Below are 27,489 nucleotides of genomic sequence, written 5' to 3' on the forward strand. Positions count from 1 at the left end.
GAGAGCTATTCATTTGATAAAAAGTTTGTGTGTTGATAGTTTTTTTTATTAAAGATTTTATTTATTTATTCATGAGAGACACAGAGAAAGAGAGGGAGAGGCAGAGACATAGGCAAAGGGTGAAGCAGGCTCCATGCTGGGAGCCGGACATAGGCCTCGATCCCGGGACTCCAGGATCATGCCCTGGGATGAAGGTGGCGCTAAACCGCTGAGCGACCCGGGCTGCCTCATGTGTAGATAGTTCTAACTAGTAATTATATTTTGCTGCAACCAAATTATCTGTGACAATTTTGTCTACAGATGGTTTTTAAAAACATGACAGCCAGTCTGTATTTCAATTTTTGATAATCATGTAATGTATTCATAAAAGAAAGTACTGGCCTTTATCAGCAAGATCTTCCTTTGTATGATGAGTATGGGGGCAGACTTCATGGAAAACAAAAATTTCTCTGATATCCTTCAGTAATTAATAGAGTCGCAGATTCATTATCCTTAGAAAAGAATGGACGATTGAATATTCTGTCTTCTCTCCTTATCTAATGTTTTTCTTATTTTTAATCTTAGTTTTGTTTTGGTTTTATTACTTTCTAGGAATCATAGGAAGGTCAGTAGTATAAACATATTCCCATTGAATGATCCATGTTGGATTCCCCCGTATCAAATGATACCAGAACTCTCCTAATTCTTCAAGAAGTTCAGGTAGAGATTTATTATGTAATATTGTTCATGAAATTAAAAAAAAACCATTCCATTTACTTATTTGAGAGACAGAGCACAAGCAGGAAGGAGAGGGAGAGGGAGGCTCCCCACTAAGCAGGGAACCTCACGTGGGGCTTGGTTTCAGGACTCTGAGATCATGACCTGAGCCAAAGGCAGCCACTTAACCCACTGAGCCCCCCAGGTGCCCCTGTTGTTCATGAAACTTCAAGGGACTGAGGATGTTCCATGAATGATGTAGATTGGATCAGTGCCTGGGTGCTATGGAGTTACCACCAAGGTTTGTGAGTTTTTTTTTAAAGATTTTATTTATTTACTTGAGAGAGTAAGAGTGAGAGAGAGAGAGAGAGAGCACAGAGGGAAAGGAAGAAGCAGATTCCCTGCTGAGTCAGGCTCAATCCCAGGATCCCGAGATCATGACCGGAGCTGAAGGCAGACACTTAACTGAGCCACCCAGGTGCCCCCAAGATTTATGAATTCTTATTCATATCAAGCACAGCCTATGGTCTGGATACATGACACTTATCACTATTTTTTAAATATTTATTGATGCTATAGAATTCATTTAAAGCTATTAAGACTTTTTTTTCAGTATGCATTTTGTTGATAAATATTTTCTTAAAGTTTAGGAAACATTTTTCCAGTGAAAAGAGCATGATATGGAATATGTATCTTTGAATGACTATAAATATTGTTTTCATATATAAAGGGTAAGAGTCCATCCCTACCTGACCATTTAACTATTTGTATGGACCATTTAATTTTCCTCATTTGAAAAACAGAGAATACAGTACAACCTGTATTTATTCCTCTAGGAATTTCATGAGTCTCGAGTGCTTTGAAGAAACCACATACTTTGAGAGGTGCCTGGGTGGCTCAGTTGGTTACGTGTCTGCCTTCCACTCAGATCATGATCCCAGGGTTCTGGAATGGAGCCCCATGTCCAGCTTCCTGCTCCACAGGGAGTCTGCTTCTCCTTCTACTCCTCCCACCCTCCTCAACCCCCCTAAATCCTGCTCTTTGTCTCTCTCTCTCAAATAAATAAATAAAAAGTTTTAAAAAAGAAGCCACATACTTTGAAAGTATCAGATGTCACTGTGATGACAGTTATTATCACCATTGTCCACATAATACCACATAATAATTTGAAGCATAATGAGAGAATTGAAAAAAATAAAGATGCACCTACCTTACTACCTCAGGGTTAGGAAATGAGGTTCACGTTTTTTTATTTTAAAGTGCATTAAAGTTTTAGTTTTTGTTGTTTACCTTAGTAATAATTTGTTTAAAAAATAGAAGTGAAATTTCTGGGTCAGCATGACAGAATGAGTACATGCAGAAATCTCCACCTTCTGTTCTAAATGCATAGGAATGTGAGATAAAATATTAAATAATATATATAATCACATTGGAAAAACTTCTATGGACAAACGCAGAGATGGAAACTATGGAGATAAGCGAGGCCTGAAGACTTCGTGGTGCTTGGGAAGCTGGGATTGAGGCAGAGCAGTGGCATCCTTGCCTTCATGAGATCAAGCACGAAACATGCCCCAATCAGGAAAGGATGGAGATGTAGTCCTCTTCTTCCATATGGAGACAAGGGCTATTTTCTTTGCTCTCAAATATCACCTGTGTCCTACAAACATGAAGACATGCATGAAGACAATCAGTGTCATGAGAAACAGTCATAAATCCATAAATAAGAAAATTCATAACTAAAGAAAGAACACTAACAGAATAGTCTAGAAAGTCCTTAAAGTTTAAAACTGTCAAAAAATATCATCAGAAAGCAGAATCATACTCCATATGATAATATGATTAGGAGTTTATATGAGCAGAAGAGTCATACATGAAAATGAACTTATGGGAAATCTTGGAAATAGAATATAGTCATAAAATTTAAAAATAGAAAGGATGGCCTAAACAGTAATTTTGAAAGAGCCAAAGAGAGGGATAATGAATTGGAGGATAGAACAAAAGGAGTTTTCCAGGATGCAAAGACAAAGAGATGTGAGAAATATGGAAGATAGAAATGGGATGCAGGACATTAAAAAAAGTTAAAATCTTAGGAATCAGGGCACCTGGGTGGCTCAGTGGTTGAGCATCTGCCTTTGGCTCAGTTCATCATCCCAGGGTCCTGGGATTGAGTCTCACATTGGGGTCCCCACAGGGAGCCTGCTTCTCCCTTTGCCTATGTCTCTGTCTTTCTGTGTCTCTCATGAGTAAATGAATAAAACCTTTTAAAAAATCTTAGAAATCACTATAGAGAAAGAACCAGTAGTATACTCCTCAGTCATAGCAATAGAAGCTGAAAAAGAATTCAGTTATTGCTTCAAAGTACTGAGAGAAAATAAATGAAAACTTAAAATTTGATACTTGGAAAAATTACAAAAACATTAAATGGACAATTTTCTAGTAATATAATAAATTGCCAGAATCAACCTAAGAATAAATAGAAAACCTATTAAATGGGAACTATAACCATGAAAAATCATGAAATAAGTAGTCAAAATTTTCCTCTCATACTCCAGAAAGGTCACCAGGGCCATATGGTTTAGGAAGTGGTGGTTGCAAATCTTAAAAAGAAAAAAAAGATAATGCCTATTTTACACAAACTGTTTTTGGAGAAGGAAGAAAGGCAGCAGCCTGCTATCAGGCTAGCATAATCTAGATGCTAAATCTAAAAGATTTAATTATAGAACTTGGACTGTATCCCAAACTCATAGCAGCTGTTTCATCTGGGGAGATGGAAAGGAGCATAGCATTGATGGTTCAATGGGACCTCAGCTTTATCAATCATATTTTAATCCCCTTATTTAAAAAAGACATGAAGCAATAATATGACAAGGATATTAAGAATTGTTAATTTTGTGTGGTAGGCACATTTAAATTATTTTTTACATTTCTAACTTTTAAAGTTTCCTTCTAAAAAATCTACAACAAATTACTTTGCTGTTCAGCTTCAATAGGGAGAAAATCACCCCTTTATTTTTTAAAGATTTTATTTATTTATTCATGAGAGACACACACAGAGAGACAGAGACAGAGAGAAAGAGAGAGAGACACAGAGAGAGGGGCAGAGACACAGGCAGAGGGAGAAGCAGGCTCCATGCAGGGAACCCGATGTGGGACTCAATCCTGGGCCTCCAGGATCACGCCCTGGGCCGAAGGCAGGCACCAAACCACTGAGCCAACCAAGGAACCCCCCAAATCACCCCTTTAAAGCATATTAAAATGTACCAACCTAAAAAACAGCTGTCAGACCTGGCCAAGGATAAGAAGCCTAGAATGTATTATTTTTAGATCAATAAATCCTGAGTAGTTCAAATTACTCCGGGTCTTGTGAACATTATCATCTTTTCTCATGTAAATTACTGAAAGGTTAGAGAGTTTTACTTATTTATTTATTTGTATTATTTTATTTTTAAAAAGATGTATTTATTTATTTTGGAGAGAGATGTAGAGTGTGTGTGAGCAGGAGGAGGGGCAGAGGGAGGAGAGAGTCCTAAGCAGATGCCACACTGAGCAGGGGGCCTGATGCAGGACTTGATCTCATGACCCTGAGATTATGGTCTGAGCCAAAGCCAAGATCCCACACTTAACCAACTGCACCACGCAGGCTCCCCGAGAGGTTTATTTTGAAAACATTCATTGGCCAATGACTCTCCAGAGTTGAACAGTTATTAACCAACCATTTTTGAATTCAGACATATTTTTATCCAACAAATTTCAGTGGGGGTGCCCACTACATTCTTTGTGCTACCTGACTCAGCAGTGCATCTACAGGGAGAGAGATCTGATCCCTGTTCTTTTTTTTTTTTTTTTTAGATTTTGTATTTATTCTGAGAGAGAGAGAGAGAGAGAGAGAGAGAGAGAGAGGCAGAGACACAGGCAGAGGGAGAAGCAGGCATCATACAGAGAGCCTGATGTGGGACTCCATCCAGGGTCTCCAGGATCACGCCCTGGCCTGCAGGTGGCGCTAAACCGCTGCGCCACGGGGGCTGCCCCTGATCCCTGTTCTTAAGTTGGGAAGATGGACAAGAAGGTCCATGCTGACAGTAGAGTGGAATTAGTAGTGTGTACAGCGCCGTGGATTCTAACCCTAGAGATCAGGGATGTTTGATTCCAGTACTAGTGTTAATCATCAAACAAAAATAAAAAATGTTGAGTGGAGGGCGAAAGGCTGTTTTAGTCCAAGGGAATGGCATTCACACATGGAGAGAACATCCCAAGGACTGCAAGTTTGGGATTGCTGCACAGGACGGCAGTGAGTTTAGAAGCTAGATTGTGGTAGGCTCCTGTCTCTGCAGCTGAAGATTTTGAACTTCATCTGGGAATTACAGGAAATCACTGACACACAAAACAGTATGCTCTCTATCTGGAGTCCAGAGAAGTCCATTTCTACTCTGACCTCCGTGGAAGGATAATTGGGGGGAAGTGCAGTATGCTACACTGTCTGTGCAAGGGTGCTGATGCAGGAGGGCCTGAGCGTGAGCCTGAGCCATACATAGGGCTGCATTCCAACATATGTCAGTACCTGTCTTATGTCCCGATAGAGCAGACCTGAGAGATAGTGATTGGCTCTGGGAATTTAGCCACCTGCCGAGAGACAATTCATTCTAAGAAAAGAAAAGTTTAGTATCAAATGTATAGTGGTGGAAAGGAAGAGGTGAGTCTGAGGTAACAAGATGCCTATTCCTTCCCCTATGAACTCGTGACTGGGAAGACACTGGAGTGAGAGCAAGGAAGTGTTCCTCTGGTATTCCTCAACAGTGTGTAATGCACAAAAAGGCACACTTCCCCACTGCCCCTCTTCATTTTTCTCCAGAAATGAGTGTAACTCTGGTACCACGGTGGTCAAAGTCTGTGGTACCCAGCAGAGGTGGCTGCAGAGGAAAGGAGTCTCATAGGCACAAGACAAGGGAAGCCGTGGTGGTGCTTGGGAGATGCAGTTGTCCACAGCGGAAGTGACAGGCATGTCTTATGCTTGTGTTGGCACTCAGTGGGAGTTGGTTGACAGGTAAGGGCAGGGTGGGTGCTGTAACATCTAGCAAAGTGGGGTGGAGCGGGAGAAGAGGAAGAAAATGTTAGCTGGCTGGAGTTTTGTTAGTGCAAAAGGGGTACCCCCATTAGGACACAGATATAATTGGCCTGAGGTGTGGGGGCCCCCTTTCCTCTTCTACTCTGGCAACTGAAGGCAAGAACCAGCAAGATACAAGCTAAAGAGGATGCCTGAACCACTTCTCTCAGATAAGCTGCCCCAATTCCCAGAATACTAGCCCCTGGCAACTTCACATCACTTACTGTAAAAGTGTAAAAGGTTAGGTTACTCCCCACACTCTAGAACAAGTGCCCAATTGCTCTCAGAGATAGTACATCCCTCATCCAAAAGGAAACCTAGCCTGCCGCTTGCATCCAGCTAATCTTCTACATTGCTGCAACGAGGCGCTTTGGTTTTATCATTGCCTTCACAGAGAGCAGAGTTAGGTTTTCATGATTCTTCACGACTCTGTTCTCTCTGCTTTCATAGCCATAGCTAAAGCCAAATGAACTCGTTCACAAAGAACGAGCAATTTCATCTGATCCTTATTATTCGTGTTGAAATTGCGATTGTGTTATTCTGACTGACAGGTTCTCAAAAGAGATTCAGTGAAATCCTCGATCAAATTCACTAGGAAACAGAAGGTTTCAAGTAGGCGTGCCTGGCTAGTGTCCCCGAGCGGCTCAGTAACAGCACATCAAAAGACTGCTGAATTCTTATTTCCCATCAGAAAAATAACAAAGCCAATCTGAAATATGGGAATGTTTTGAGGGCAGATGGAATTAGCCTAGTAGTAAACACATTTTTTGGCTGCTTCTTTTTTCTCCCCGGTTGCTATGTTTAATGCGCTGAAAGAAAGCTGTTTGCTTGCAGAATCTTATTATAGAGCAGAAATACACTTGTTCCAGAGAAGAGGAATTTAATCGGTTCCAAGTCGAATGATGTTAACAGGTGTCATCTCACCAACCCAGGACTTGAAATAGGTTTTTATAAAAAGGACTAATACATATTTTTCTGGCTCTCGCTCCCACCTGTTATATAAGACCGCATGCTCCTGTCATGGTCCTCCTGATGGTTTCCAGCAACTTGAGGAGGTGGTTCACATGGACTCATGCACAAGTGCTGTTGGCTACCACACAGTGCTTGGCTTTTCCCTGCTTTTTAGCTTAAGCTACTCTCGCTGCTATTTGCTACTAAGGCCTGCAGAGCTTAATACGAACTGCAACTTGGTCTTGACTGGTGTTTTTGCTTCTGCCGGGCTCTGCGACGCCGGCAGAAGGAAGTAACATCGCTGGTTCTGTGGATATGCTGAGGTCCGCGAGATGGCACAGGTGGAGGGAGAATCTCTCTCTCTCCGGCTCAGTGCTACACGCTGTTGAGGTTAATTGTTCAAAGAGGTATGGAGTTTTGAGCCATAGTTCTGTCTCCTCTAGGGCCCAGACTCCAAGCTAGAGTGAAGCAGGATGGCTAATATGTGGGTACGGTGACCACAGGAATGTGCCTCTCACTGACAGCAATGCCATCAAGGTGGATGCCCCCTGAAATCATAATCACATCTGCACCGAAGCCGTGCACCCCATGGGCTGCTCCCAGTCAATGATTGAGCATAAGACGAAGGCCATCTCATCCCTGGGGGACACGAGATGTCTCTGACATGTGACTGACTTGAAGCTGATCAAACTTTCCTTAGAACTGAACTGCAGTCTGAGATGCTCCTACCCAACCTCCCTTTTCTTTTTCCCTTTTTCTCTTGCTGTTTGATGACTTTCTCAGTTTCTCTCTCCCTCCATATTTTTTCTCTCAGGAATTTCTCCTGATATATTTTTCTTTTGCATATTTAGTTCCATCTTGGCATCTACATCTCACAGGACCTGGCTAACCAGTGAATTTGTGTTATGTACAGTGGGATGACTATGTCTTCTTCCTGTTGCTGAGCCACGTATATCTTTTTGGTCACTTTCCTTCAAAGGAGTTTTCTCTTCCAGGTTGTGTCTAGATCCTTTTATGAATAGGTTTGACATTGACCTCAACATCCTCCACTTGTGTTTGCCGGGCAGGCTCAGACATGTCTGGGTCTCAGTAGGGGATGTGATGCAATGGAGGTGCAGACTGAGCCCCGTGCTATACATTCTAGAGCATCTATTATGATACTTCATTGTTTCGATGCACAGCTAGAGAACAAAAGAAATAAAAGAAACCATCCCTGCCTTTGAAATTAAAATCCAGTTAGTGAGTGAAAAAGTCACACGTGTGCCAGAAGGAATTGAGAATACAGATAATGTTCATTACTTTTTGAAGGACGTGGAGAGAGCTTCAAGAAATAGGGTTTCCTCTTTCTCTGGGTTAGTACTTGTGTGTTTAGGATAATGAAAAAGCATAGCAGAAAGTGGTTTCTTTCCTTCTGAGCAGCTCCACAAGAAGCTGGATGTGAAGATGTGAAGGTGAGAAAGGCATCGTCCTCATCATCATACTCATTACTGTGATGTGCTAAGAGCTTATCACCTTTCATCAGGCCTTGCTGATTTCTCCCGTCGTGTGGTAGACTTGACATAGAAGCCATGGACTGCCTCAAGGTGTTCCCTTTTTGCTAAGTAAAAAGGTGGTTGAAAATAGGGATTTAAATGAGGAATAAGCAGGCACAAGGGCTCAGCCCTGATTCTCAAAGGGTGTGCTGTGCCGCAGATGTCTAGTGGCGGTGAGGCGGGGAGGGTGCGGAAGTGCCAAGTGGATCACCAGGACCGACGTCAGTGTGAACACTATTTACTTGGCTTTTTTGGCCCTTGGCTGAATTCTACATTAATAGGCATGGAAATAACGTCAAAGGTTTTTCAGTACGTCTTTTGTTGATGGGTAGAATAGTACCTTAAAAGAAAGTTGATAGGGGATGAGTGCTGTTAAGTCATGGGAATTCCTCCCAGAAAGGAAAATATTAACAGACTTTAAGGAAGGTTAATTGAAAGGGATGCATTTGCTTTGGCACTGAGGTTTGAAATCTTGTTTTTTTGTTTTGTTTTGTTTTTGTTTTTATTTTGTTTGAAATCTTATTATTCTCGGTTTCTTAAATGGGAGACAGTAATGTTGCTGTTGTTGTTGTTTTAAGAGACCTGCAAATCCTCAAGGCTGAACTCTCCCATAGGCATTTGAATAGTTGTCAGGTGACTTTGGGTGGTTTGCATACTTTTCTGGAGAGGGTTAGATCAAACTAATAAGAAGCTAAATTCTCAATGTAATCACACTCTCCTGTGACATCACAGGATAAGCCACTAGTATGCAGAAGCTTCTGAAGCCTCTATCTGGGAATTTGTCAATGCACTGGGCAGAGTTGTCCCTGGTATAAATTGGATAAACTCAAACAGGACAACCAAGTAGACAAATGGAACTGACTCATGATGAAGCAGTAGGATTTTCCCTCCCGGTTACGTTGAAATTGACCAATTCAACCAAACTGGCAGCGTTGGTGAGCTGTTTTGGAATATGATTAACACTTCCCCATTGTATTTAATGTTTTAAATGTTTTACAGCAAATTCTATTTGAACATGTACAAAATAAATGTTTGTCTGCTAAATACAAGCTTTTTTTTTTTTTTTTTTTTTGTGGGGGCGTAGTACTTGGTTTATTTCTGATGCAGGGGAATCTCGGGACAGTGGCAGGTTCCGGGCTGAGGGGGTGGGTGTCGGGGACGGAGCTAGAACTCCACCTTGCTGGTGGGGAAGGCCTCGTCCTGCATGGACACGGTGCTGTTGCTGCCCAATCACATGGTATAGTATGAATTTGATTCTATGTGAATCAAAAAAGATAAAGGTTTTCCAAGTATCAGATTCCTTTACCAAAAATATCTTGGGAATTTGAGATTGTGTCTGTGCAGCCTGAACATGAATAGAAAGTAGCAGAATGGATTTTTCCCCCCATTGGGTGGGGAGATTAATGGCTAATAGTAATTTTCTTTATGATTTAGTATTTTCAAATGTCCTCTAATAAATATATAACTTTTTGATTGTCCCTAAAATAATTTTGAGTGGATTAAAAAAAGGTCCGGGTGTGGCTTGGTGACGGGAAAACACTCCCAGCGTTTGAAACGAGCTGGCAAGGGCTCCGAGGCAAAAGACAGAAATCTGACTACATTCAAGGGGTTTGCCAGATGGCAACAAATCAGTGCCAATGTTCGATTGAGCTATAATTATTATATACTATCTGTCACTTTACCAAGCTATCTTTTTACAAGGCATGTGGTGACAGAATGTTGTCTTAACATTTTCTTTCATTGAGTGTATGTTGAAAATGAAGAAATGGATGGAAAGTCTTCCTTTTAGAAACATCTCTGGAGTATGAGGCACGGTAGGGAGAGGTTTGACTATGAACACAACTCTACAGGGAATTTTGCTGGTTTATGCCTTCTGGGAATGCTTTATTTTGATTGACCCTAACCGGGAATTCAGAGGGGGTTTGCTCTAGTATCTGTAAGGAAGAGATTTGCTGAGCAAACACAGTTGCTGGGGTCCTATTGAAAGTGCTTCACTGATATACTTTCCAGTTCAGTTAAGTACTTCAGGGGCTCCACTCACCTCCAGACATCTGAAATGTTGATTGTAAGCTCATTGTAACAGCCTAGTTTTAGTTAGTGTTTGTAATAGAAAGTTATACAAGTCTATTTCTTGCAAGTAGGTTCCATTACTCACGATCGCACTAGTTTCAACCAGGTCTCCTTTTACCCTCTAGGTCTCTCCCAAGGATTGAGTTTTGCTGTATGAGTTTGCTGCAGTATTAGTTTACCGACAGAGAGATATAAACCATGGCTTCCACAGCTGTTTCAGATGAAACTGTATATTAATGTGTAAACTTCCAAAATACAGCTTAGCTGGAATGTTATGCAGAGCAGGTGACTGAGGAGATAGCTTTCACTGCTTGGACGAAGGTCAGTTTTGAAGGAGCTAGAGATGTCTGTTGAATTCTGGTGCCTGTGTGGTTTGGGAGGTGCATGTGCAAGGCAGAGAGCTCTTCTCATTTCAAATAGTTAAGGATATGGGTGGTGAAATGAAGTTGTATTTTTTTTTTAATTTATTTATTCAGAGAGAGAGAGACTGAGAGGCAGAGATACAGGCAGAGGGAGAAGCGGGCTCCATGCAGGGAGCCTGACGCGGGACTCGACCCTGGGTCTCCAGGATCAGACCCCGGGCTGCAGGCGGCGCTAAACCGCTGCACCACCAGGGGTGCCCCTGAAGTTGTATTTTTAAAAAAGATTTTATTTATTTATTCATGAGAGACACACAGAGAGAGGTAAAGACATAGGCAGAGGGAGAAGTAGGCTCCCCATAAGGAGGCTGATGTGGGACTCCATCCCAGGACCCCAGGATCATGCCCTGAGCCGAAGGCAGATGCTCAACCACTGAGCCACCCATGCATCCCAAAGTCATTTTTTTTTTTTTTTACATTCTCACATGATAAGTAGGGAAAGTGGCCAAATTCAGCACTGATCTGTTAATATTAATCTATCACTCTGGTTTTATGATGTTCGAAACACATGTTAGAGCTATTCATGAAGATGTAAAAGATAAATTTTAAATGCATATCAGTTGTGCCTGAAGTCAACTGGAAGGGAAGACTTTAAGTCCCTGTGGTGTTAGTACAAATAGGCAGCCAAAGGACTAGAGTCTTAGTCAACAGACTTCTATATTCCCCCTAAACACAAATAGCCTCAAACTTTTGGAGGTTGTTCCTTTGACATGTTTCATCAGTGACATCACGGTGATTGCCACCTCCCTCAGACTACTTTAGGCCCTGCCCAGAGTCCAGGAGTCCAGAGAGCCCGGGAGACAAGCGGGAGTGGGAGCCTGAGTTGGAGAGAGAGAGAAGAAGCCTACTGCAGCCAGGTGTGTCCTTGACCTTCTTTAGATGACAGCAGGATTTTTATACATAGCAAAGAGAGAGAGAGAGAGAGAAAGGAAAGTGTGTGTGTGTATGTGTTGTGTGTACAATTTGCAAATGAAAAACACAGAGGCATGTTTATATTTCTTAATGAGATAAGCAATACCTATTGTACCAAGTATTTTTTAAGGTGCAAAGAGTATTATTTATTCTTACTTGCCTTTTTTCCCCATCTCCTGGTATGCATTTCTCCCTTCCTAATTCTCAAAGCCTCCATTCAAAGAAGGTCAATGTCAGAGCTTTTATTTTTATTTTTATTTCACTGATATGGCAATCACTTTGGATCATATGGTGTGATCTTAACTCTGGGGAAGATTTACAATGAGGCCAAAATTGTCTTTGTGGGGTAACAACAGAAAAGCCAAAGGTTGCTGATCTGAATATCTACCTAACTTTGGTATAAATGTGTGTGAAAGTAAATTCCACTTCTTATTGTTAGCATATATGTTGATTAAATTGGATTTGTTAGAAATTCTCATCTTAACTCTTTGTGTTTTATCCACTTAAAAATATATAAAACAAAAAAAAATATATATATAAAACAGCAAATATTCAAGTACACCATCAAAGTGCAAGAAATGGTAAGAGGTAAACTGTAGGAAATAAAGAAGTGTATGAGGTAGCCTGTCAATTCAGAGACTACTGGAGAAAAAAATGTAAAGAATCATAAAACCTAGTTTGAATACTAATTATAAAGCAACACTTGTGTACTATCACCCACATCAAGAAAGAGATCACTGCTGGCACATCAGAAGTCCATTCTTGATCATCTCTCCCTTTCTGGCCCACCATAGGTAATCACTATCTTGATTGCTAAGATAATCTTACTTATGCTTTTCTTTATGATTTTGCCACCTATGTCATCATTCCTAAACTATAGTATTAAATTCCCTGTTTTCAGTTTTGTATAAATGGAATAACATTCTTTGTGTCTTTTGTGAATTCTTCTTTGGCCTGACAATTCTATTTGTGAGATCCATCCATCTTGTTGTGTGTTGCCATAGTTCATATATTTGCTTTGCTCTTATAGCATTCAAATGTATGAATATGCCAAAATTCATCACCCATCCCACTGTTGATGAACATCTGGGTTGTTTCCAGCTTGGGGATATTATGAAAATGTGGCTGTGAACATTTCTGTATATGTATCTTGGTGCACATGTGCTTGAGTTACTAGAGCAGAAGCAAAATAGCTGGATGATAGAGAGCACTAATAGCCTTAATAAAAAAAATGTCAAGTTGTTTTCCCAAAGTATTGAAATTTTACACGACTTTGTGTAGTCAGGGCAGTTAATTGCAGTAATAACTCATTTTTGTAATCACTCCTGTGTAGTAACCACAATTTTAACAACCAGTTCTAGTCTGCCAATTCTAGTTCTGCCTTTAACTTGCTATGTGCCATTATGCAAACAACATACCTCCTCTCTCAGTTTCTCAGCTACATTATGGGAGAGAGAAAAATCGTGGTAATATTTGCCTGAGTTGTGAAGGTCACAGAGTTGTGAAGGTCACACAAACACAGCTGTAGACGGCTTTCAATCACATTTTCTGATTGTTCTTGTTGGGTCACTATCCATGGATTCCTTTATTTATGAGTTTAATCTAATAGGCAGATTTGGTGGGATAGTGATTTTGCCCTTCCTGAACTGGGTTGTTGTGATCATTATAAATATAATCTCTCTCTTCTTTCCCTCTCTCTCTTTTTGCGTATCTCTGCATTTCACCAAAATGCTCCCAAATAAATTAGTGTATGGAATAGGATTGTATTACATTAAGAGAGAGGAGTCTGCCTATGATTCTCATCCTTTGCCTCTAGGCTCCAGGCGTGGATTCATCACCTTCCTATTCCTCTCTGCTCTTGTATACCTTCTAACACATTCTCTCTACTTCCTTTATCCATTTATTTTCTTCTGTTTGCTTTCTCCTTCAAGCAAATCTTTGTAAAGAGTTTCATTGGAATCTACTATATCCTGAATGTGGAGGGTGAAAAGATGGATAACAATTAAAAAGGAAATGATACAAAAATCGGTCATTATCAGCCATTTTTAAAGCAAGATTTAACAAGCTACTGTTGACACCATCTAATCTGAACCTGTGTGTTAATTACACCAACCATTCCATAATATGAAGAATGATTATTTGGTTAGTGTATACAATTAATAATTTTGCCCATTAATAATATAATAAACAGTAATTATAACTAATAATTCAATCTGGTTAGATGGTTAAAAATGCTATTCAGGTCAAAAGCTTGCTAACCCTCCTTCCTACTCCCTGAACTCCCAACCTTAACAAATAAACAAAACTCTCCTTCCCCCTAAGCTTTTTCACTTCATAGTATCTAAAATCTTAGTATCTAATAAATATCTAGAAGTTTATCTTTAATCTTAATTTCATTTGGTTTGAGTACTCAAAGTACCAGTTGTACCACATTGTTGAAGGTAATAATCTCATCGATTGCACTGCACATGCTCTCAAAGTATGATTTCCTGCGTGTATATCTGTGCAAACTATAAAGATACCATCCCTGCTCTTTGAAGTGTTTACAATATAGGCACATCCTGCACTTGACTAAAAATAGCTGGCAGAAGCCCTTTTTGAAATAGAACCACCCATGAGGTTAACACTTGCTCTTTTGACTGAGTGCCTGTTATGCGAGGGACTTTTGGTTGACCCCCGTGGGCTCTGTGCCCAATTCAGGGCTTATAAGAGGCCAAGCAGCTGCTGTAAGCACTTCATGCGTTCATAGGCTTAGATGAAGACCTACGGCAGCCTGACATCTGAGAAATTATGGGATCCTACTTTTACATGCAGTTCCAAGCAAGAACAAATACTAAACCATACCTTTTTGTTTGTTTTTTATTTTGTTCTGGTGACCTTGTTTGCTGGTACCCCATGTTAGCAAGGCAAGCACACATATCCTGGGAGAGAGAAAATATAACATTTTGTGTTTTATCCAAAGCATCTATACATTCATTACAGGAAAAAAATCAGGACTTTGTTGGTCTTTTTGACATTGGGCAGAAAAGCCAGTTTCTTTTCATTAGTCAGGGTTCTTCAGAGAAACAAAACCAATAGGATTTGTGTGTGTGTGTGTGTGTGTGCCCTACATCTGTATGTTAATATCAAGATAGATATAGGTAGATATATGGATAACATTGGCTTAGGTGATTGTGGAGTCTGGCAAGTCCAAAATCTATGGGGGAGATCAGCAAGCTGGAGACCCAGGAAGAGTCGCAGCTCTAGTCCAAAAATAGTCGGAGGGCTAGAAGTTTAAGATGAAGGTGTTGGCAGGGTTGACTTCTTCTGAGGCTTCTCTCCTTGGCTGGTAGATGACTGTACTCCCTGCCTTCAAATGGTCTTCCTTCTGTACATGTCTGTGTCCTCGTCTACTCTTATAAGAACACATCATAGTGGATTAAGGTGCATCTTAATGGCCTCATTTAAACTTAATTACCTTTTAAAAGACCCTATCTCCAAATATAGTCACCTATTGAGACATTGGGGGTTAGGATTTCAACATACCAATTTTGTTGGGGCCACAGGTCAGCCCATAACACTCTCTTCTTCCACAACAAGGAAAGAATGCTTATGTATCTCCATGTTTTCTTTGTCACTCTCCATTAGGTGAGGACAAGCAGGAGCTCTTGGGTGTGCCCTCAGAAGTCTGCTATCAGTTCTCACCGAGCCAACTCTGAGAATGGGGATATCCACCCGGGAGCTGTTTCTCAACTTCACTATTGTCCTGATCACCGTTATTCTTATGTGGCTCCTTGTGAGGTCCTATCAGTACTGAGAAGCCATGTCATGCTCCTGGGATTGACTGCAACTCTCCAGAGCTGCTGCTCTGAGCTCCCACTGCTGTCATGGGATGCTTTTCTCAGCACCCCAGGGCATTTCTGACCCACACTCACAATATCTGAGGTGCCTCCAGTGTTAGGATTGATTGTGTGTACTCTAAAGATGCTGCTTGCAAGCGCTGCCAAGTATTTGCCAGTGAGCATTAGATTTATTCCTCAACTCTTACTGCAAATGTGTTAGACAAGCCACAAGGTTAAAATTAAATGATTCATGATGGTGTAGAATTGTAACAAGCCCCTGATCTGTCTTACCACACAGCCCTTCCACCCACACTGTCTGCAACCAAACGCTAAATCAACTCACCAGAAGAAAGAAATGTTAGAGGAAGTCATTGTCAACCCCTGTAGCTATCATGTGAATAAAGTTAAGTCAACCACAAAATGACTTTTGGAATTTATTTCAGCTTCTATTTGTGATACTGCATTTGACCCTTGGCTGGGATTGAAGTGACAAATGTTACAGTATTTCTAGCATTTGAGATAAGCCAAGATTTCCAACTGCTAAGGATTTGAAACCAAGTCAATTAAGATTTGTCACATTTCAAATAATTCTGTTGATTCAGTGTTCCTCAAACTTTCCCACTAAACGAGCCTCCAGGGCAGAGAGAGAATAGATTTCACTAGGAGGTCTGGGGCATAGTTTCAAGGGTCCACTGAAAGCACACAATTTCCTTGAAGTTTTGCATTTTATCTTTAAAAAATCACAAAAAATGTATATTGTACTCTATAACACCCCTTTGTTTTAAATATTTACAATTATGTGCCACCAAGTAAAAGCAGGACATGAATCACATCTCTAAGAGTAGCATATTCCAGTTTGCTTATCATGGGTCGTTATGCACGTAGAGCTAGTCATTAATAAACTGCAGTTAGAGCAAGGAGGAAAATCGGAAATACAACTTTACATATGTGTGTATGAAATAGATGTTTCTTAAACACGTTGCTAGGATGCCCCATACTAGAGAGACCACACTTGTTCCTTGTGCTACTTCTGGGGATACCACAGAGAAAAGGAACATTGATAAACCTCATCTTTCAGAGCTCCCTCATGGAGGTGAGGCCCTCCTGGCCGAGAATTCAGCCCATCTCTGAGGCAATGCCTGCCTCACCTTGTGGTTCTCAGCCCTGGCCGCAACAGCGTATGTCCTCAGGGGTGATTTTACAAAATATTTACGCGAGGTCCTCTTCAGACCAATTAATAAAAACCTCAGGGGGTAGAGCCCAAGCATCTACATTTCCCCATATTCCTCTAGCTGAGTTATTACTGGTGTTTCCCTTACTCTAAGGAGACCTCAGAGAATCTACTACTGTTTGTGTATGTGTTTGAGAAGGTGTGTGTATGGTGGTGGAGAGGGAGGTGGACAAAATGAGTGACAACAGTCCCTTCACCTGAGTCAGTAATGGTGCCAACATTTACAATAGGTGCCATTTATTGAGTCTCCTATCTATAACACTTTCCATATGTCACACCATTTAGTAGATGTGGTAGCTGAGGATCGCAGATCTCACTAGCCAAATATAAGGGGTGAAGGTAGGATGACAGAAGTATCGTGTTCATCTTTGTTGGGACTGCAAACAAATCATGCTTTATTATAGATCTCCAAACCATTTGATTGCAAGTTTTACCCTCACATTCTTTAGCATTCTAAAACATCAGGCTAATGAGATAAAGGTAACAGTTTTAATTCTCTTTGTAATTTCTCTGCTTGTCAATCCTCATCTGCTTTTCTCTTGCCTTTATCTTCTTTTTTTTTTAATTTTATTTATTTATGATAGTCACAGAGAGAGAGAGAGAGAGAGAGAGAGAGAGAGAGAGAGGCGGAGACACAGGCAGAGGGAGAAGCAGGCTCCATGCACCGGGAGCCCGACGTGGGATTCGATCCCGGGTCTCCAGGATCACGCCCTGGGCCAAAGGCAGGCGCTAAACCGCTGCGCCACCCAGGGATCCCTCTTCTTTTTTTTTAAATTTTATTTATTTATTCATGAGAGACACAGAGACATAGGCAGAGGGAGAAACAGGCTCCCTGTAGGGAGCCCGATGTGGGACTCGATCCTAGAACCCCAGGATCACAACCTGAGCCAAAGGCAGAACCTCAACCACTGAGCCACCCAGGTGCTCCTGCCTTTCTCTTCTTAACTTGCTATGATTGGATCTACTGGTAGGACCCATTTGCAGACCGCATTACGGATTACCATTGTGGGGGTAGGACATCCACTAGCAAATATGTCTAATTTCCTCCACGTTCAGAAGTCCTAGTCATTTTGACTAAATTCCAGTTTGACTTGTAAGTCTCCTTTCCTTCTTTCTTTTTTTTTTTTTTTTAGTATTTTATTTGTTTATTTGAGAGAGCACAAGTGAGAGAGTATGAGCAGGTGAAGGGGCAGAGTGAGTAAGAAGCAGACTCCCCACTAAGCTGGGAGCTGTACTTGGGGCTCCATTCTGGGAGCTAAGATCATGAACTAGGCTGAAGGCAGATGCTTCACAGACTGAGCCACCCAGGCACCTTGTAAGTCTCCTTTCATGTATGACCATCCCTGAGTCCTCAGGTACCTGAATCGTCACAGTACCCCCCGTGTTGGTACCACCCACTGAAACAAGACACTAGTTCTCTGCAACCAGAACTCTGAATCCTACTTGTTAGCTAAAGTTCCAGTTCATGGGCTTGATCCAACACTAGCTTCTTTCTTTTTAGTTCATTCATTCTATAAGTGCCTATGTGAAACTATGATGTGTTGGGCATTATACTTGCCACTGGGGATAAAAACGGCTAATAAGACAGGCAGGCCCCCTTCTCAAGAAGCATATCATTTAGTGGGGAGACAGATCTATGAATGGGTGGTTATAATGGCATAATGAGTTCTTCAAAGAGAGAAGGGTGGGGTGGGTGTTGTTGGAAGAGATTCCAGGCAGAGGGAACAGCAAGAATAGAAATTCAAAGGTCAGACAGCATGGCAATTATTCCAGGAAATTGGAAGTATCAGCACAGCTGAAGCACGAAGTACCTCTCCAACCCCTGGCTGAAGCTATGGCATGTAAAGGTGGTTCTCAAGGTTCTGACTGCACCTGACTTCCAGGTTGGACCATCTCTGGCTTTCCTCACTGTCATGTCTCCTCACTCACTGGAAGGGACCTCCTGCCACCAATAATCATGAACAGTGTCTATGCTTACATAGGAATTAGACACAGCCTGGGAACACTTCGCCACCCGTACCCACAGCAGTGAGTTGAATTCTCCCCACTTACCATCTCTCCCTTGGGGTGGCTCTTCGTTGGGTGATGGTCTCTTCTTGCCATGAACCTTAGGCTGCCCATTCAAACACCTTTTAAAGTTGAGCTGCTCACATTACGGTGTCAGCCAACCAAATGAATTTTAAGAAGAAAGTATTTTGAAGTGCTAGCTTTGGTTTTTCTTTCAGTCTTCCTTAAACTCACTACTAAATTGGACATCTTTTGGAACATCTGTTCCTGCCCCCAACCTTTAAAAAAAATTTTTTTAAAGATTTTATTTATTTATTCATGAGAGAGAGAGAGAGGCAGAGACACAGGCAGAGGGAGAAGCAGGCTCCATGCAGGGAGCACTACGTGGGACTCGATCCCAGGTCTCCAGGATCACGCCCTGGGCTGACTGCGGCGCTAAACCTCTGAGCCACCGGGGCTGCCCTTAAAATTTTTTTAAGTAATCTCTACACACAATGTGGGACTCGAACTCATGACCCAGAGATCAAGAGTTGCATGCTCTACTGACTGAACCAGCCAGTCAGCCCTGGGATGTCCCCTTTTTATCTAGTGATTTTCTTACATTGAGGAAATACACACATTTTTGTTAGTTGTTGACAGTCCTAACACCATATCTGGTTGCCAACTCTTCTCTCTAGGACTGCCAAGTAGTTGGCCTTATAGGTACAAGAAAATTATCGATATAATTCACGTCCCAAGCCCTGGTTCTAAGGAAAGAGCCCTAAGATATTCCAACCTGACCAGCATTTTTTTAAAATATTTTTTTATTCATGACACACACACACACACACACAGAGGCAGAAACAGAGGCAGAGGGCAAAGCAGGCTCCAGGCATGGAGCCCAATGTGGGACTCGATCCCAGGTTACCAGGATCACACCCTCGCGGAAGGCACCGCTAAACCACTGAGCCTCCCGGGCAGCCCTTGACCAGCTTTTCAATCACATTTCCATCTTTGCTCCATTCACCCAGACGGGGATATGTGAAAATCGTCATAAAATGATGATGCTGGCACTGTTGTCCCTTTTTTTTTTTTTTTTTTTTTTTTTTTTTTTAGATTTATTTATTAACTTAGAGAGAGAGAACATGTGAGCAGGGGGAGGGGCAAAAGGAGAGGGAGACTCCTCTAGCCGACTTCCTGCTGAGTGGGAGGCCCGATGGGGCTTGATCTCACTGCCCCGAGATCATGAACCTGGAGATCATGACCTGAAATCAAGAGTCGACTGCTCAACTGGCTGAACCACCCAGGGGCCCCGCAACTATTGTCTTCTAATGTTGGCTTTCAATCATTTTAGAAGGCATCTCAAAGGGACAGTCTACATTGCACTTTTGCTTTTTTTTTTTTTTTTTACACTAACCATGAACTATATCCTCTCACTGAATAACAAATTGGGGAATCCTTCTTTAGAAGGCAATGTCACATTAAAAGATAAAGGTCTTATCTGCAATTTTGTTTTCCTCCACTTTCTTCCTATTTATTTAGAATCAAAATAACAAGATTCACAGAAAGGAGTCCTCTTTTGTTCTGCAAACCTGTCCCTTGGGTGGTATCCTGACACATCAATACATGTTTTCAAACCAAGTATGGATATTCTGGTCTCTTCCACCCCCACCTTCATCCATTGACCATCAGATATACTGGAGAAATAATTGTCAAACTGTATTGGAGTGGCTTGATCTTGTGTGACCTCTCACTTTCCTTTTAGCTCATGGTGAAGGGGACTGATTTTCTTTTTGCTTAGCTGTCCCTTTTACACCCCTGGGACACAATTCTTTGTGCCATTCACACCTTCCCACAGCCCTCTGGGCACGTGATCCATGTCATTCCTAAATGGGATCCCAGAGCCTTCCTCAGCAGGTAGGGTATGTGTGTTACCTCCTGGAGAGCTCACGATCCAGAAGCCTGTCCTGAATGCCTAGAGTGCCCCCAGTAGATAGGGATCAAATAAACTAAGCTGGTTCTGTGCCTCTCTCCCCAAATATATTACTTATCATTTTTGAGATATGTTTTATCATTTTCCTGCTTTTAGAAAGTCTTTAAAAATATTTTGGACAAAAAAAAAAATATTTTGGCACTGGGGATCCCTGGGTGGCTCAGGTTTAGGGCCTGCCTTTGGCCCAGGACGTGATCCTGGAGTCCTGGGATCAGGTCTTGCATAGGTCTCCATGCATGGAGCCTGCTTCTCCTTCTGCCTGTGTCTCTGCACCTGCCCCCGCCCCCGCCCCCCATGTCTATCATGAATAAATAAATAAATAAAATCTTTAAAAAATATTTTGACACAGAAGACTTTTCTCAGCTGACCTATGTCTACCTGTAGCTTCTCTTCTGTTTACCTGTCCTATATGCCCCGCTCCACCCTTCATTTCCTATCATTTCTTACTATTTGTAGTTTTCAAGTATGCCATACTCTCTTCTAGTGCTGTGATCTTGCACATCTGTTCCCTTTTTCTGAACTTTCTTCTCTTTCCTTTCCTGGCTAATTCATTTGTTAAGATTGTCATTAGGTGTTACTACTTCTTGGAAGTTATCCTCGGAGATTCCCTTCTGCGAGCCTCATGCCTAACACACTCTTAGCACCTAACCCATTGCATAGTTTGTTGTTTGTCTCATTTCTGTTTAGTCCATGGGAGTCTCATTTCAAAGCTAAATTTTAGTTCCTAGCTGGTCGACCATCATCGCTAGATAAGCATCCATCAAGTCCATCAAGAAATGCTTGGCTAGGTATAATAATCTTGGGAATAGACATGTACCAGTTTCTATGATTAAGTGCATGATCTGTGCTCGCCATAGTGTAAGAAAAGAGGAGGCATGAGATCTGTAGTCCAAAATTTCTGTCACAGTAATGAGCAAAGCAAACTTCTTTTAAACTTTAGGCAGTTGAAACAGCTTTTCCAAAGGCAGTTTGCATCTTTATGAAATATTCATGGTGCTTACTTCTTTTGATCTATCTCTATCACCACCCCGAACAGTTGGACAGTGTTTATGAATGACTCAGCAGAGCCCAGTGTGTTGAGCACATATTTGAGTTCATCTACAAACAGGGAGATACTGGAGAAATGTCCTCTTTTCCAACTGCAAAAAGTTAGGGTAAAACTACATTTATAAGTAGCATAGTTAAATAAAGCTTACTGTACACCTACTGTATGTTAGAAACTTATTTCTCCTTGATCTTGTTAAGTATTCACTTTTAGTCATACCTTAAAAGTGAGAAGACTGGTCAGAAAGGCTCAGAAAGGACAGATGACCAGCCTTAAGACAGAGCTAATGAGAGGCAGAGCTGAGAGGCAAGTCCAGTTCTTTCCACCTCAGATCACGTAGAGTTCTTTTCAATCACAGGGCTGCTGCTCTGGATTATCAGATGAGTGACTCTAGGGCAGAAGGCATACTCCCTTACTCTGGGCTTAAAGTGCCAAAGGATAGTATATATCAGCGTCCTCCAGGCAAATAATTTAACTGCTCTACAGCTCAATCACACAGGGTGTGCAATGTACACAATTCTGTTTCCCAAGAGTTTGATACAAAGTCCTGGAATCAAAAAAAGAATAAAAAAAAAAAGTCCTGGAATCATCTTTTCTTTGTCAACTGGGCACTAGACAAGAAAGGACAAGAATATTGATGGCTGACTAAAGCTATTTTCAATGTGTCAGTGTTATCTATGAGGATTAAGTAGAAACGACAACTATGTCTACAGCATTAGCCACTTATACAAACTTGCAGGGATTTGTCACATGGAGATGTTTTCATCTGCTTATTAGATCATTTTAAAATAAAGAACTTGGGAAAGAAGGGTCTTTGGATTCACAGACCATATTTTGCATACTATCATGTGACCTCAGATAAGTTACTGAACTTTTGTGAGCCACAATTTTCTTAGCCATAAAAATAGAGAATAATATTTTCTTTGTAGGAAGGTTAGGCATTATTTAGATATCCTATATTTAATTAGATAATTAGTGTCTGTCAATTAGTAAATATTCAATAAGCAATAGTTAATATTGTAGTATCAGTAAAGTGTGTACAATGTTTGGAACATTGTGGCCCTAAAAAAGTGTAAAGGATTTGTGGTGGGCAATGCTGCTGAGATGCCAATGCTATTTAAGTGGGAGAATAATTTAAAATATTTTAAAATATTTTATTTATTTATTGGACACAGAAAGAGAAAATGAGAAAGAGAGAGTTCAAACGCGAGTGGGGAGCCTGACTCAGGCGCTGACCCCGGGACTCTGGGATCATGAGCTGAGCTGAAGGCTGATGCTTACCCAACTAAGCCATCCAGGTGCCCCAAGTTGGGATATTTTTTTTTTTAAAGCAGAGGAAAGGGATAGGAGAATTGCCGATTCCTTTACTCCAAAAGAATATAGCATTTTTCTCAAAATGCAAGGACATTTGAATAATATCTGGATTCCTGCACCAACCCTGGACATACTGATGGAATCTCTAGGGTGGGCCTTGCTACATTTTAAACTTACTCCCTAGATGATTCTTATAATCACTAAAGCTTGAGAACCACAAATCTACAACATCCACACATGCCAAACCACAGGACTTGTATCTCTAATACTATTAAGGTTTTGGGTGCTGGCTGGATTCACAAGTTCTCCCAGTTTCACTTTCTCAGAAGGATCACAGAATTCTCACCCCATTCCCTTGAATTACAAACTTATGTTCTTGTTCTTCCCCATGTTTCCAGGGAAAGCTCTCCTTGTACCCCTTATCCCCCATTCTTAGTCGTTCCCATGCCAGATCTATAGATGCTCTCAAAAGTATTTGGTTCATTGTATCTACAGATTCAGATGTTCTCTACACCTCCACTTTACTAATATGAATATTAATGGTAATGAAAGTTAGTATTTCTAAACCAGAGGTTATGTGGTGTGTTAGCGTGTATGCAAGAGTTCCATTTTGATACATTTTCAAAGAAAGTGTTGGAGCTGTCACTCAAATTTTGTGAGCTTTAGAAACATAGACATCAATAGATCTTTCCAAATTGTGTTCCCACTTGATCCTTGCCTTCTTCCTGACAATGTGACTGCACCCAAGGATAGAACATCTGCAGAAAGCAGTCTTCACATTAGATCTCAGATTTTAAAAATGCAGAAAGTTGTTACTTTCTCCCTGGGTGGATAAAGTGAAAATGACTTCTCAGCAGCAGCTGTTCCATCCAGGGTCTGCATGATGTGATACCGGTCTGGTGGCAGCGTTCACAGGCTCTAGCCAATACTGTCTGACCTCGATCCACCTGTGAGTTGCTTCTCTTCCAACCACTTACCCACTTTATATTCCTCAAAAAGGCCATGGAAGAAAAAAGTCTATTTTCAATACATGCTAGGTCTACAGTGACATGCAAAGTGATACTCAGCACTCCTACCTCCCTCCACATCCTGCCAAGTCCTACGATGACTTGTCTTCACATACAACCTTCTTAGGTGTTCAGAGATCTTACGGTGATTATCTGATAATTCAACATGAAAACTGCCCTGTCTTTTGCTGCATCTTCCAATGAACTTTCCATTTCACCCAGAATGACAAGACATTCTTAATGTCTTAAAATCACTTTTGAGATTTCTCTGTGAGTGGAGGAGCAATGCTTGGAATCAGGTGGTTCTGCACCGCTGTTTGTGAGTCACTACGCCCATACCCAACCTGTCAGAAGGAGTGAGACCCCATTCGGATTGCAGACTAATGGAATAAGTGGGAAATTAAACTTGTTAGATTTGATTTTGTCACATGTGATAATACCATCAAACCTTGATTTTGGAAAGGAGAGACAGTTATATGCAACTGGGGAGACGGCCAACATGAGGTACATTTTGCATTATACCATATGTCACTGACTTTAACAATGGTTCTGTACCAGTTCATTTTGAATATCATTTATGAAAGATCATATCATTGACATTTAATATTATTGATGATTAGCCTCTGAGCCATAAAGCATTCTCTTCCTGAGAGAGATATGTATAGTGAAATATATTTTCCTTGAAGATGTCTGTACATGGTTCCATCTTTTCTCTTCCACCTTCTCCTGGTATTTTCAGTGTCCCAAATATGCTTACTCCAATACCATAATGATTAATATGACTACTGGATGAGGCTATATTTAATCTGCAAATCAATCCCCCAAATAAAATCACATTTTTTCCTATTTATGGTGAAAAGGCAAGGCAAGCCCCATCTTCAATCCTAGCTGTATAAACCACATGACCACCATCCATGGAGATGAGAATGAAGGAATATCTCTTATGGGAGAACAGGGTGCAGTAATACCCAAAACAAGGCATATATTTTGATAAGTACTATTTTTTTTTTCAATTCAAAACTGACAAATGCTGGGGCACGTGGGTGGCTCAGTGGCTGAGCATCTGCCTTTGGCTCAGGTTGTGATCCCAGGGTCCTGGGATCCCATCCTGCATTGGGCTCCTTGCAGGGAGTCTGCTTCTCCCTCTGCCTATGTGTCTGCCTCTCTCTGTGTGTCTTTCATGAATAAATAAAATCTTAAAAAAAACAGGCAAATATTCTTCTGAATATTAGATATGATGACTTTTAAAAAAAGTTATCAGAGGCCTTTTTCTATCTGGGTGCAAGCAAAAAAAGAACTCAGTCTTTTTAAAAAAATTAATTTTAATTGTAGTTAGTTAACATACAGAGCAATATTGGTTTCAGGAGTAGAATTCAGTGATCCATCACTTACATATAACAGCCAGCGCTCATCATAACAACTGAAGAACTTGGTCCTGAAATATAAGTTGTTATATCTTACCGTACTACTTTAACTACAACTGGTTAGGACACTTCATTATAATATCTTATATTTTCTGGAGAGAAATTTATTCCAATTTTGTTTGGCTGGAGTTTCCCTGAAGCTGTTGGAACTCTTTGGTAGAGTGAGTGGTCTTAAGCTACTCTTCCACTAAGGCAACAAAATGGGAAGTAATGTTGACAGAAAATAAACAGTTTCTTAAAAAAAAAAAAAAGAGGGAAAGGAAGAAAGAAATTAGAAACCTTTTAAATCAAGGCTTCACGTTGGGCCTCATCCAGTGACAGTACTTAAATTAGACCATGTGATGTAGGCACAAACTTCAACAGAGAAGCAAGAGAGATTTCCCCCACCATAATTTGGGGCTAATTTCAAACATAGGGAGTAACTTTCTCTTCACTACCAGACCTCCAATAAAATTTCTGGAATGTTTCAGCTAGAGAGAATTTCAAAGATAGTTGGTTCAACAGTGAAATTGTATGGTGGGGAGCCAAGCTTAGAAAAGTTAAGCAACTACTCCTGGTTTGTTAGTTGTAAGAAGCCAGATGCCTTAATGTTTAGGCCACCATTTTTCAACTGGAAACTCCAAATAATTGGATTTCTTTATTGGAATCTCTCTTCATAGCTCTCAGATCTGGGGATAAAAGGGAAAAATCTGATATTTTAGGCTGTGGTCCAAAGAACAATCTCATTCTGTATGTATACACCTGAAAGTGTGTGATTGTGTGGCTCTCCATGGCCAAGTTTGTATTTTCTGTAGGTCAAAAAATAAGCCAGATTTATCATCCTGGCTAGATGTCCAGGCCACCCCACTTAAAATTCAGCTTTATAATAGTGCAGTTACCTAAAAAATATGGGCTCAGGGGTACTGGAATCAGAAGCCTGCAGAATCTCTCAGAATTCTTCTTATGATTATTTAGCCTTCATTATTATGGCAGGAAGAAGGAAATTTTCAGCAAGGGTTAAAATTTTAGCCATGGGGAAGAACAAACAGCTCCTATGACCTCTGAGATTTCCTACAATATCATTGGATGGTTTCCCTGAGAACTTTCTTTACAACTCAGATGCTAAAACTAGCTGCTTTCAGATATCTTTCCCTACTCTCAAGGAACATGATCTAAATATGAATCATCATAGGCACCAAGACCTTGGCTAGAAAATCTTCCTAGTGACACAGTATCCTATTCCCTGAGAGATGCCAGAGAAATTCTTTCCACACCTTCTTCCTCAGAAGAGAGGCAAGAGGGCATAGTGGAAAAAAGCTCTGGCTTTTGCCACAGATGAAGTATTCATCCTGACTCAGCCATTTATGGGCTGTTTGACCTATGGTAAGTAAAAAAAATTCCTGGAGCCACAGCGTCTAATCTAAAAATGGAGATAATGTTATGTATCTCAGAAGGTAGTAAAAAAGTAGAAATAATACATATGGTCGATTCTAGATAAATTATAACTTGTAATTAAGACACGTAGGTTGAGTCTGATGACTAGAATGGAGCACCATCTCCTTAGAAGATAAACTTGTGAGAGTTTAATGCCCCACCAACTCCCACACATGGATCAGTGCATGTGTGTGTTGGGAGTAGGAGTTTGTATGAAAGAAGGCAAGAATAAGAAATAAGACCTGGGTGGCTCAGTCAAGTGTTTGACTCTTGATTTTTGGCTCAAGTCATGATTTCAAGGTGGTAAGATTGAGCCCAAGGGCTCCACACTAAGCGACAGGGGAGGGGATCTGCTTCTCTCTCTCTCTCTGTCCCTGCTCCCACATGCACTCCCTCTCTTAAATAAATAAATAAATCTTTAAAAAACACCAGACCTAATTTTCATCCTTTTAACTGATTAGTACTGTCTTTACCCTTTTCCCTTTCTTGTTCCTTACTCATACATACTTAAAAAAAAACAGTTGATTTTAAAATCAAAAGTAATACATCAATATATTCTTGCTCACAAATGTGA

At 40.9% G+C, this 27,489-nt stretch overlaps 1 protein-coding gene across 2 annotated transcripts; it reads left to right on the forward strand.

Moving 5' to 3' along the window:
- The first annotated feature begins 624 nt into the window (after nucleotides 1-624).
- On the forward strand, nucleotides 625-15,923 carry SLN (sarcolipin). 2 transcript variants are annotated; one of them, XM_049110020.1, is made up of 3 exons: nucleotides 625-699; nucleotides 11,522-11,626; nucleotides 15,309-15,923. In XM_049110020.1, the coding sequence occupies exons 1-3, from the start codon at nucleotides 640-642 to the stop codon at nucleotides 15,582-15,584; spliced, it is 441 nt and encodes a 146-aa protein (XP_048965977.1). In that variant the 5' UTR covers nucleotides 625-639; the 3' UTR covers nucleotides 15,585-15,923. The 2 variants fall into 2 exon arrangements, with proteins under 2 accessions (XP_048965977.1, XP_025321442.1); XM_025465657.1 differs by lacking the exon at nucleotides 625-699 and having other exon boundaries at nucleotides 11,504-11,626.
- Nucleotides 15,924-27,489: the final 11,566 nt, after the last annotated feature.

The sequence above is a fragment of the Canis lupus genome, chromosome 5 (assembly GCF_003254725.2).
Source record: "Canis lupus dingo isolate Sandy chromosome 5, ASM325472v2, whole genome shotgun sequence".
NCBI lineage: Eukaryota > Metazoa > Chordata > Mammalia > Carnivora > Canidae > Canis > Canis lupus.

Coding starts and splice junctions, on each gene's coding strand:
- SLN (XM_049110020.1), top strand. CDS start 640: ATGTTGGATTCCCCCGTATCAAATGATACCAGAACTCTCCTAATTCTT. Junction 700..11,521: donor TAATTCTTCAAGAAGTTCAG/GTAGAGATTTAT, acceptor CACCTCCCTCAG/ACTACTTTAGGCCCTGCCCA. Junction 11,627..15,308: donor AAGAAGCCTACTGCAGCCAG/GTGTGTCCTTGA, acceptor ACTCTCCATTAG/GTGAGGACAAGCAGGAGCTC.